This window comes from Hipposideros armiger, unplaced genomic scaffold, assembly GCF_001890085.2.
Source record: "Hipposideros armiger isolate ML-2016 unplaced genomic scaffold, ASM189008v1 scaffold_149, whole genome shotgun sequence".
In the NCBI taxonomy this organism is placed as follows: domain Eukaryota; kingdom Metazoa; phylum Chordata; class Mammalia; order Chiroptera; family Hipposideridae; genus Hipposideros; species Hipposideros armiger.
Window position 1 is genome coordinate 1802467 of NW_017731499.1, and position 12414 is coordinate 1814880.

A 12414-nucleotide genomic window follows, 5' to 3' on the forward strand; every position below is an offset into this window, starting at 1 on the left:
GTAGCCCAGGGCTAGACCATGTGGGAGCTTTTGCAGTTGGTGGTAGGATTTCTCAAACATTTAGTGAGCAGGTATTATGTTCCTGACCCCGTGCTGAGCATTAGGATACAAGGATAGCCAAGACCTGGTCCTGGCCTTTCAGGAGCTCTGAGGCTGGTGGTGAGACAGTCACAGAGACAGAAAATGGTGGGACAATGTGACAAGGGTCGCCACAAAAGTATTCAAGGCAGAAGGGACAGCCTGTGCAAAGGCTCAGAAAGGGACACTCCCTACTGGTGGCTGCCACAGTTGGAGGGTGGCTCCAGGGTACCACAGGGGGACTGCTGGGAGGAGGAGGGGCGTTTACCCTTAAACGTCTCTAAAACGCATTGCTACTGCCCCTACCTTGGTCCAAGACACCATTCTTTCTCACCCTGCCTACCATGGTGGCTTCTTCACGGGTGTTTCTGCTGCCCCTTGCAGCTTCCTGCCAGCACAGCAGCCAGAGGGATCTGAAAGCATCGTTTGGATCACGTCCTCAAAGGCTTGCAATTGCAGGGAGAATAAAATCCAAACTCCTCCCTCTGGCCCACCATGCCTCCACTACCTTCTACTGTTTCCCTCCTCACTTATTCCCTCCAGACCAGAGGACATTCCTCAAAATGCCAAACTGATTCCTGCCCCAGGCCCTTTGCACGTGTTGTTCTCTCTGCCTGGACAGGCCTTCCACCAGATTTTCCAATGACTCACACTTATCATCCTGGCCCAGCTCAAATGTTACCTCTTTAGCAGGGCCTTTCCTGGCCACCTAATCTAAATAACTCCCTGATCTCTTTCACTCATATCACCCGTTTTGTTTTCTCTATAGTATGTATCACCATCTAGTGTATTTTCTTATTCACTTATGTGATTTTATTTTTCTAGTGATTTCCCCCACTAAACTGTACACTTGGTAAGAGGAAGGACTCATCAATCCTGTTCTAGGCAATAGCCCCAGCTTCCGGAAGGGCCTGGCCTGGCACCTAGTAGATGCTCAGTAAGTACTGCACAAGGAAGGGAGGGAGGAAAAGAGGACATCGAGCCCACCTCAGAATCCACTCTGTCCAGTTCTACCCACTTCACAGCCCTGCCTGCATTGGTCCTCCTGGGAACCAGGACAATTCCTCTTTTCTCAAAGGGCTGTCCCAGGAGCCTCCCTCCATCCCTGGCTACTCTCCACGCACCTGGGGAAGGTCTGTTCCAGCTTGATGATGTTGGTGTATCTGGCCTTAGCAGCCTCCAGCCTGGTGCTGATGTAAAAACGAGGTTCCTGCTCCGCCAAGATGAATGTGCTCTTGGCCTCGCCCTTGGAGCACCGCACCTGGATCAGAAGAAAAGCAAGTGAGAGATCGCATCCAGTCTCTGATGGAACATTCAGGAAGATGCTGTTCCAGCCTGTAGGCTCTGCCTCCCGAAGCCCCAGGCCTGAGACACCTGCAGCTGCCTGGACTGCATGAACTCTGATGAAATGAGGGTCCCCGGCCTCAGTGTAGGCCACCAGGGGTGGTCATGACAACAATCTCCCCTTGTCCTTCATGCTACGACACTGACTTGGGGCCTGGAGGCAAGAATTCTAGTCGTACTACCATGTAGACAGCAGGGGGCAGCCTAGCACAGAGGACAAGGCACAGGCATCGCCTCAAAATGTCCCCGGCTCCAATTCTGACTCTTACAGGGTGAATGACCTCTGGCTACTTCCTTAACCACCTGAGCGTATTATTATTAATGTGATGACATGGAAACTGCATGAAATAATGTGCTAACCTCTAGGCTGGCTGAATAGCAGAATCACTTAGGGCTCTTGCTAAAAATACAGGTTCTGGGCCCCCACCTAAGAACGGCAAAACCAGAAGCTCTGGGAACGGGGTTGAGAACTGGTATTTTTAAGAGCTCCCCAGAAGCATCATTACCCAAGTGATACCCCTGTCACGTGATCCACCCGAATCTCGCCTTGAGCAAACAGACAGACAGATCCAAGCGGAGGATGCTTTGCAAAACTGCCTAGACACTTCAAAATTGTCAATGCTGGAATTTTTCTCTGAGGTGGTTAATGACAACGAAATTTCAGAGGAAGTATATCAATATCTGTAAGTTACTTGCAAATGCATCAAAAAATTAAGATGGATGGGATGCTATGTGATAAAGCAAGCGGAGGGAAACATGAGTGAGAAAGTCTAGGTGGTAAGGGTGTTCATGATAAAATAGTTGTAATAAACTTTTACTGGAACACCGACCGCCATGCCCGCTTGTCTACATATTGTCTTTGGGTGCTTTTTTTGTTACAAGGGCAGAGCTGAGTCGTTGTGACAGAGACCATATTGGGTGTAAAGGCGAAAATATTTACTGTCTGGCCCTTTACACAAGTAAAAGTTTGCAGACCGCTGTACACGAAAGAGATGATGACTAAGTGCTCTGGGTCATCCTGGGTTGCACCCTGGATTTAAAACAAACAAAACAGCTTGAAAGAATGTTACTGGGACAACCGGGAAATGTTATCATGGACTGCATAAGAGTATTACCTCATCTGTAAAATTCCCTGCATTTTCACTTCTATTGGATTAGATAAGGAAATGGCCTCGTTATAGGAAATGCTCTCTGAGGTATTTAGGATCAAGAGGTAAGACGTCTCCAGAAACATCTCTGTATCAATGCTCAATAGTACTGAAAAAAGTGTGTGTGTGAATATACAAGTGTGTATAACATATAAGATTAATAGAAAGACGTAGCAAGATATTAACAATGGGTGAATGTTCAGTCTTACAATAACTTTCCTACAGGTTGGAAATTACTCAAAATAAAGATTGGGGGAAACTAAGAGGCTCCCTGAATGAGTGTGCAGGTGCAGTGAGGTTGGGGAGCAGTGAAATCACGTGTAAGCATACTGGTGCAGGGCCTGACGCACAGTAGGTGCTCTGTAAGCAGACGTGGCCTGGGCCGGGCAGGCATTTGACAAAACTGAGGGGCTGGCAGGCTAATGAAGTGACCAGTTGGCAAGGGTAATCACACACGCACGCAGTTATTCATTCACTCTGTATCTTTCACTGAACACCTACTGCGTGCTGGGCCCGGGCCAGGGCACACCCTCCAGGAGCTCCTGATTTGGGGAAGTGGGGCAAACAGGGAAACACACAATGCAGCACAGAGGGAGGGAGAACCCTGGCCTGGGCCTCACAGGCCCTCCTGTCTACCTCTGGGACCCCCAGATGCCACACGCAGGGGAGATGCATGACTGAGGGATGTCCTGGGGGGTCCAGAGGCCAGATGGGAATGGAATTCGTGGACAAGGGCAGGACAACACACAGAGACCCTAGGCTGTGGGAAGGTAGACGGGACACCTGGGAGGCAGTGCTGGCGGAGCTCAATGCCTGCGTCATCTGATCCCACTGCCGGGACCATGCCAGGTTGGGTGAGGCGGCGCCAGGCGCCAGGCACTGGGCGGGCAGGCCTCCCCTGGCTCCTGAGGGTCTCATGGGCCTGGCTGGGGGCCACGGGGGCTGGCCCAGGAATGTAAACCTGGGCATGTTTGGGAAAGCTGGAGCCAGGGGTTTCCGAGGGCGGCCCATAGGGGCTTGCTGGAGGCCGGCGGACAGATGTGGATGTGTTAACACTCCCCAGCGGGGCCTGGACTACGCAGCCCCCTCCTGCCTTGGGCAGGGCATCTGGAACCAGTTAAGAGGCTCAGGGCGGCCGGGCACGGTTACCTTGGCTGAGGCTGAGGTTCTGCTGGGGCAGCAGCCTCGGAGGGCGGGGAGGCCATGCCGACCTGAGAGCTGCAGCTCTTTGCTGCAAGAAAGGAAAGAGAGGGCTAGAGGCCTGGCAGGAGGGCACGCTGTCCAGGGCCCAAGGCCTGGGCACAACCAAGTCAACCACCCCCGCAGAGGGTCAGGGAGCCACAAACACAGCAGCCCAACCAAGGGCCAGCCATTCACCTGCCTCGAGGCCTGAGGCCGTGCAGTGTAGTGGTTAGGGCTGGAGTCTGGTGCCAGGCGACCTGCACTTGCATCCCAGCTGGGCCTCAGCCTAGGTCTGGCATATTGGGCAAGTTCCTTAGCTGCTCTATCTGCGCCTCGGTTTCCCCTTCATTGTAGGGGCTAGAGCAGTACTGGGTGGCATGTCTCCTGTGGGCCCCTCCCGGCAGCCTAGCCACAAAGCACCCCCCCCCTCACCCCTCCAGGCCAGGTGCTAATGGCTGCCCACTGTTGCTGGTGCCGGGGTGCTGCCTCATCCTGGTGGCTCCCCTACACCGGGGTGTCTCAGCCTCAACGCGACTGCCACCTGGGCCGTATAATCATTGTTCTGGGCTGATCTATGCACTATGGGAGGCTTAGCAGGATCTTGGGTCCCCTCCCCAGCTACAACTACCAGGAATTTCCTCAGCCATTGCCAAATGTCCCTGGGTGGGCAAACTGGCCCCCAGGTGAGAACCGCTGGTCAACACCGTTAACAGGTGGCTTATTCACCTCCCTCAGTGACCTGGTACGAGTGCCAGAGCCTGGCTGCTGGCCCACCTGGCTATTCATATATGTGTCAGACCACTGGGCACTGTGCCAGGCACCTAGTAGGCTCGCAGACTGAAGAGCTATAGTAGTTATTAATATGTATTTGAATCCTTGGGTACTTTATATTGGGGGGCCAAGGACTCCTCATTCACATCCTGATCCCAAAGATGAAGGTTATTTTAGTAGCTGTGTGACCTTGGGCAAGTCACTGTGCCTCTCTGAGCCTCTCTTTCCACATCTGTGCAGCGGGGCTGACGGGAGGATTGAAGCAGGTCCTGGGTGTTGGGGCCCGGCACACAGGTGGCTCCCTCACCCATTCCTTGCCTCTTGGTGGTTCCCAGAGCCACAGAGTACCCCTCACCTGAGCTCCCAGTTCCGGCCACAGATGTCAAGGACCAGGCTGGTGTGAGAATCACGGGTCAGCTGCAGGGAGGCCCTCCTCTCTTCTCCTGCCCAGAACACAAGCTTGGGGAGGGGGCAGGCTGTGAGGCATGGAGATGGGGGGACCTGGGAGCCTCACAGGCCAGGCTATTCTCTGCGGCCCCAGCATGCCCCTGTCCCCTAGGCCAGCATGGCAGTTGCCGAGCAGGCCCAGGCCTTCCTAATACCCCTGGGACAGTGAGCACCTGTGGGCAGCGCCCTGGTCTGCTCCCTCATTGCAGCCCAGGTTGGCGGTGCCCTCTGTGGGCCCCCAATGCTGACCTGTGCCCCAGACATCAGCAAAGCATGAGCTCTGTGCAGATCTCACCACCACCCAGCCCCAGGAAAGGGATTCAGATGAAGTCAGGGGAGAAAGAGGCTCACGCCTGCTCCGTTGTGGGGTACAATGACTCAAACCCTCTGCATGAGGGGTGACATCCTGGCCCCCTAGGCCTCTGGGACCTGTCCTTGATACCATGGTGGGGGAGCGGGGAACCACTGGATAATCCAAAACAGGGGGCTATAAACAAGCCTCGGGTGCCTGGCTCCAAATGTGCTCTGACTCATGAAGGAGCGGGGGCCCCAGCCAGGCAAGGCGACTTTACGCCAAGTGACAGTGAGCGGCGCGTGACGTGACCCCTGCAGTGGGGGCCACAGCAGATTCCCCTTCTCAGAGGTGGGAGGGCACCATGGGAGAGGCCCGGGGGCCAGGCCAGAGTCCCTATTTCGTTGCCTACCTGCTTCGTGACCTTCAGCAAGTCACCTACACCCTCATATGTGACCCAGAGATGACAACGGTGATTACAATGGCCACTATTATCACCACAACCACAGAGGCTTCTAAAGCATCGACTCTATCCGATACACACCATCCTAGGGGCATTACTGGTGTTAGCTCACTTCATCCTCACAGACCATGCTATTAGTGCAGTGTTATCCCCGTTTCACAGGCGAGGAGACTGAGGGCAGAGAGAGGGTGAGGGATTGGCCCAAGGCCACGCAGCCAGCAAGTGGCAGAGCCGGGATCTGACCTCCAGAGATGGAATTCATAAGAACTCTGTCACCCTGCCTCTCACTGGGGTGTTAGGAGGAGGAACTGAATCAACACACGGCAAGCCTTTAGAACAGTGCCGAGCACACAGTAGGCGCTCTACAAACAGAAGCTGGGCTTTGATTCTGACTCAAGAGTCCAAGAGCAGAAAAGGCGCAGGAGCCGGGACACAGGGCTCCAGGAGTTCAGTCCTCACGGCTGGGATACAGGGGTTGCTCAGCAGACACTGGTTGCAACGCTTATTAATAAAGCCTTTACAAAATGTGAAGTGCTGGAGAGACACAAGGCAAGAGCATCCCCATCAACTGTGCACATAGTGGGTCCTCTGCACACCGGACTCAGCGTACCTTGCTTCCCAGCTCAGGGACACACCCTGAAGATGCCGGTGGGATGGACCCTGCACAAGCCTTTCACGTCTCTGAGCCCCTGTGACATCGCCTGTCACGAGGAGTCCCTCAACCTTGGCCTGGCCGTCTCCTCTCATTGGGGCTGCTGCTGAAACGATACCTCCTCCGAGTAGCTTCCCCTGCTTGCCCATCGAAAGTACCTCCCAACCCTTCCTTCTCCCTCCCTGGCCAGAAGGTCAGCCCCACGGGGGCAGGGCCGTGAATCTGTTTTGGTCCCTGCTCGGTCCCCAGTGCTTAGCACAGTTGACACACACCAAGTGTCCAGTATTTACTGAAGGAACGAACAAACGAATGAATGCTTCTCTTCAGGGTTGATCAAATATCAAATCAACATCAAACGATATCAACCTGCCGCTCACCCGGCCCAGGCTGGAGGGTCCCCCCATAGCCCTTCATGGGCATCTCTTCCAGTCCCCTGCCTCTGAGCTGCACTATACCTCATTTCTGCAGGCAGGTGGAAACTCTCCCGAAAAGCAGACTCTAGGGTCTGGACCCCACGGTCAGGAGTTTATTCTTATTATTCTTTGACTTATACTCCTCCACCGGCAGTTAGAAATGGCTTTCCAAGGTAAACAGATGGAGCCCAGCCCATGTCCGAGGCCGCTCGCTGCTCCGGCCCAAGTGCCACCTGCCCAGCCTCATCACCTGCCATCTGGGCCCATCAGGGCGGGTGGCACTCCCAGGCAGACGCGGACAAGCCTGGCAGCTCTGAGCCTCAATTTCCTCATCCATCAGGTAAGCACAGCCCACCCATCTTGAGGGACGTGGCCAAGATTAACTGGGATAACACACCTGAGAAGACCTGCCCATGGGGCACACAGTAGGTCTCAGGAAATGCTCGTTTCCTTTCTTCATTATGCAATATTCTACCATGTGCACCTACTAAGTGAGGGGCATGAGGAGTTAGGGGACACATGTTGAAGGGGGTAGTCTCCATGCCTGGGGAGTTTCACGACTATTGGGGACACCAAGAATGTTAATGCCAGGCGGAAAACACCTCTTGAAGGCGTGGGATGGTCAAAATGTGGTCAGCAACAGAGGACATGAGAGGTCACCCTGGTTGGAGGTGATCCCACATCAGGCGTCCTGGGGGCTGGGAACCAGGGCGGTGTGAGCAAGGTCATCCCTGAGGTAACTGTCCCATCACTTAACCACCAGGTCCCTGGAGCAGTCCATGAGGTCAGCTCACTAAGACACGCCCCCCCCCCCCCCCGTCTGATCTGCATCCTCAGTCACCCTGCAGGAGGCTAACGGCCAAGGATGGAGGGATGGGGACCAGGAGATGATGGCCCACCCATGGGTCCTGATCTCCATAGTCCACATGGGGCCACAGGGTGACTCTGGAGTCACTGCCTGGGTTCAAGACCAGACTTCTTACCTAACTAGCTGTGTGGCTTGGGACAAGTGGCTCACCCCTGAGCTTCCATTTCTCCCCTGCAGAACGGGGACGGCGTTACTAACCCCCACCTCATATGTTCAGGCATTCCTTCAACAGATGTTTAATTGAACACCTACTATATGCCACTCCACAAAATAGACAAAAACACCCCTAACCTTGTGGAGTGTACATTGTAATGTGGGGTGGGTAGAAGACAGGCAATGAGAAATAAAGATATTTAATAAGTAAGTTATATAGTCTGTTAGAATGACAAAGCCAGGAAGAGGGGTGGGGAGCGCTAGAAGGAAGTGGGGGTACAAACACATAGGATGGGTGGAAAGGTCTCATGGAGGATGTAACATTTGAAAAATATCCAAAGGAGGTGAGGGAGTAAGCCAAGCAGATGTGTAAAAGAAGAGCGTTTCAGGCAGAGGGGGCAGCCTGTGCAAAGGCCCTGAGGCTACATACTGAATGATTCCAACTGCATCACTCTGGAAAAAAAGCAAACCCAAAAGGACAGTAAAAAGCTCAGAGGTGGCTGCGGGTTAAGGGAGAGGGAGGGATGAACAGGTGGAGCATGGGGATTTTTAGGGCATTGAAACTATTCTGTCTGATACAGTAAAGGTAGACATATGACATTATGCACTTGGCAAAACCCGTAGAACTGTATGACACGCAGGGTGAGCCCCAATGTAAACTACGGGCTTTAGTTAATAATAATAATGTGTTAATATTGGGTCATCAGTTGTACCAAATGTACAACACTAACGCAAGATATTAATAAAGGGGAAACGGGGTGGGAGGGGGTATGTGGGAACTCTGTGCTTTCCCCCCAATCTTTCTATAAACCTAAAACCTCCAAACAGTGAAGTGTATGAATTTTTTTTAAAGTATGCCTGGGATCCCCCAACCAATAGGCTCACATCCCTGGGCTGGAGGTTGAAAACCTCCCCAGGGGATTCCAACGTGTGGCTGGGGCTGAGAACTTCTAGGCTTCACCCCTGCTTTCTCTGACTGGTCTCCACAGGCTGAGGGGTTCAGCAACCCATGCACGTTGAAAGGGGGCGATATCGCCCTTCCCAAATGCAAAAATTGATTCTTGGATGGGGCGGGGGGTGTGTATAAAAAAACTTACTCTTTTAATATATGAAGCATAGATATACATACAGCCCATAAACAGAAGTCAAATACATCTGTAGAATTCATAAAGGGGGTGATTTGGGGGGAAAAAAGTCTAAAAAGGCCCCTTAGAGGGACAATAATGAAAATGGGTTTAGAAACATGGGCATAGAGATACCCTGGGGGAGTTTCAAGGGCTGGGGCAGAGGTTGAGGAGGCCCCTATTCATCCCGAGATAATGTGAACAAAGGGTTCTGTTGCTTTAAAATAGTAATCATGAAGTCTGAACCCATTAGATGGCTCAGCAGCCAAGCTTCCAGGGAGATCCCTCCTCTCCCAGGTGGGTCCCCAGGCAGCATGGACTCTGCAGCCAGACCACCTGGGATTCCGACCAAGATCCCACTTACGTGCTCAGTGACCTTGGGCAAGTCACATCGCCTCTCCATGTGTCAGACTCTCATCTGCAAAATGGTGTGACAGTGGCCCCCACGAGATGACCCAGGTAAAGGGTTTAGAGCAGAGCCCAGTGCAGGACAAACACTCAACAGACATCAGCTCCTCTTACAACTGAACTGAGTACAGTGACTGCATGGCCTTGAATCTGAGATGCCAGAGGCCCTCAGATGCGCCTCGACTTTATGGACCACCTTGAAAGCGAAAGGCTGCTAATGAAACGACGAACCCGTGTCGGTTTGAAGACACATCCTGATCTCACACGTGTCAACACGTGAGAAAACGTGCATCTTAGAATGATCAGTTTCCATAAGTCAGAGTCCTTCTCAGGCTCCATTCCGAGACCCGCCAGCCCAGGGCTGAGCACACAGCAGGCATTTAGAAATTGCTATCACTGGGATTACCTGTCTACACCTCCGCCTCCCCCAGCCCACCTGCTAATTCCTGTGTACACAGCACACAATGCTAGCTCAGCAAAGCAACACACATATGGGTGATTTCTAAGGACTGGGCCCTGGGGAGCTGAGCACAGCCTTTGCCTGGTCTTCTTTCTCTGCCCCTTGATTTCCTTGTAGAGTGGAATCCTTTCAATGTTTCTACCCTACACTGGGCAACATACCCTGGGGTCAAAAAAAGGATCATACAGGCTTCTCCCAAACCCAACTACAAGATGCGGTTTAGAGGGCAATTCTGTCTCCATTTTAAGGGTGAAATGTGATCCTTTCTCTCTCTCTCTCTCTCTCTCTCTCTCTCTCTCTCTCTCTCTCTCTCACACACACACACACACACACACACACACACACACACACACACGGAGCTCAAAATTTTTCTCGCCTGGACAATCACTTCCAAATGATGGATTTGGAAGCCTCCCTTCCATCTGTTCTTGATTCGGGAAGGGCTGTCTGGTTAAGTGTAACATCGTGGTGTGGCCCCCCATCTCCTCCCTCCCTGGGGCTTCCATCCTCCCTTCCTTCCTCCCCATCTCCCAGCAAGCTGGCTGCTCCAAGACAATACTTGGCAGGCAATTCAAGGTCATCCCAAAGGGACCATCTTCCATACCTATAAGTTTGGAGGAAATGTAGGTCCGCGGGGATGTGTGAGCTAGAAGATCTGACCACCCAGTGGGAGTCAGATCTATTCAGCTGGACCGAGACCTGCTGGGAAGGGGACTTGGAGAAGGGGATCAGAGGGAGCAGAGGAGTGAGATGTAGGAGTTTGGGGGGTGACTGGCTACACCCAAGAAAGGACAAGTCATCCCAGAGTTTGCCCAAAGCTGAGGCCCAACAGAAGATGTCAGAAACCTCCGTCCTTGCTTGACGTTTCTCAGCCTTAAATCTTACCCAGTCTGTCTTACTAAGAAGCTTGAGAAGTGAGGCGCCAGGCAATGGGCTGAGAGGACAGCTCTGGGACCCCAGGCCCCCAATTTCCCCTGCTATGGTGCCTGCGCACACCTCCCATATCCATGGCGGCTCTCTATTTGACCTTGACCATGAACAGGCACTGGGCTTCTGGCCTTACAATTATCACCTCATTTAATCCTCACCACTGCTCTCATATTATTAGCTAGAAAACACTGAGGCTGAATGGGGTTGAGTCATTTACCCAAGGTCACACAGCTCGTCAGCAGTGGAGGTAGGATTTGAACTTGAAAGATCCTTGGAAATGGAGACGGAAGCACAGCCATCTGCGCCTCCCCAGTACCTAGCCAAGAGCCTGGCATGCAACAGAGACACATTCTGCATATAACGATGAATAGACAAATATACCTACAGTGACTGTTATATATTCGCCAAACAGCATTTTGTTTTTCTCCTGGACACACAGCTAAAACTACATTTCCAGCCTCCCTTGCCGCTGGGTGGGGTCATATGATGAGTTCTGGCCAATGGAATGTGGGCGGGAGTGACACGGACTACTTATGGACCTGGGCCAAGAAAACCCCTGCATAACTCTCAGGCTGTCTTTCCCCATCCGCCAGCCAGCCAGCAGGGCAGAGCCACAAGGTGGAGGGAGCCTGGATCCCCGAGTGACTACATAGAGCAGAGCTGCACTGGACTGTGATGTAACTGGGGACTAAACTTTCACGGTAAAGCTAACTTAAGTTACGATAGTCAGCGCGTCCTAATTAAGCACATGCACACTAGGCTGTGTGCTGTCGCCTTCCCACGGCCACCCTGCCACCTCCTTAGCCATCCCATATATGACACCTGTACTCTCACAGTAAAACCCCGCCTCCCTCAGCAAGGGGGCAGAACTTGGCCTCCCCACCTAAGCTGTGACATTGCTGTTGATGGCAGCTTTTCTGTCCACACTGCAGTCAAATGTTCCCTGGGGACTCCATCTGAAGACAACATGTCCTGTCCAAACTCAGGGCCTGGGGGAACCTCAGCTAGGAAGAAACACACAGCACTCTTTACTTTCACCAACAGTTGAGCTCTGCTTGGAAGCCACAGACCGACATTTGCCCGACCTGGGACGAGTACCTGGGGGAAGTGAGCCACGTCCAGGGCCATGCTGTAAGATCTGTCATGGTGCAGACCCTTTAAGGGCAGCATGACTTCCTGGGTGACTTTCAAAGTGGCCTCCACCTCCCTGTTCTTAGCCTGGGTGTGCAAGAACCAGAGACAGTGAGAGAGGTTACCTCCCATCTCTAAGTGGCTGCAGAAGCCACACTTGCAACCCAGCAGTCAGAAGAAAGTGGTCGCAAGGTTGAAGGGTTAAAGCACAGCCTATACTGTTCCATGCAAGGGACAGAAAGTGGGGACAGGTGCATGTGGGGTCTTTCAAACAGGGATGGTAAACTCCAGTGCCCACATGTAGGGTTAGTGGGGGTGGGCTTGAGGAGGCAAACTTAAATGCCCGTGTCTCATTCAAAGGGAGTGCCCTGGTGTTACTCCTTTTTGTTCACTGCTGGTTCCTAATACTCAGCACAGGTCCGGGCACATAGTAAGTGCTCAACAAATATTTGGAAGACTGAGGAATCACTAGTTGTAGTCTGAAACTCCAAGCCAAAGCCATGCTGGAGTGGAATAATGTTTAATTCACAGTGTTGCAGGCAGAATAATA

The 12414-nt window shown here is 52.7% G+C and overlaps 1 protein-coding gene across 1 annotated transcript in view; it reads right to left on the reverse strand.

Moving 5' to 3' along the window:
• The window catches only part of APOLTP (apolipoprotein lipid transfer particle homolog), a 53769-nt gene that overhangs the window by 17038 nt on the left and 24317 nt on the right, over window positions 1–12414 (reverse strand). The window contains exons 5-9 of the mRNA XM_019650882.1: window positions 11832–11951; window positions 4879–5024; window positions 3720–3801; window positions 1203–1339; window positions 385–491 (exon numbers count right to left, since the gene is read on the reverse strand). Of these exons, the coding sequence (XP_019506427.1) occupies window positions 385–491; window positions 1203–1339; window positions 3720–3801; window positions 4879–5024; window positions 11832–11951 (592 nt within the window). The remainder of the gene's footprint in view (window positions 1–384; window positions 492–1202; window positions 1340–3719; window positions 3802–4878; window positions 5025–11831; window positions 11952–12414) is intronic.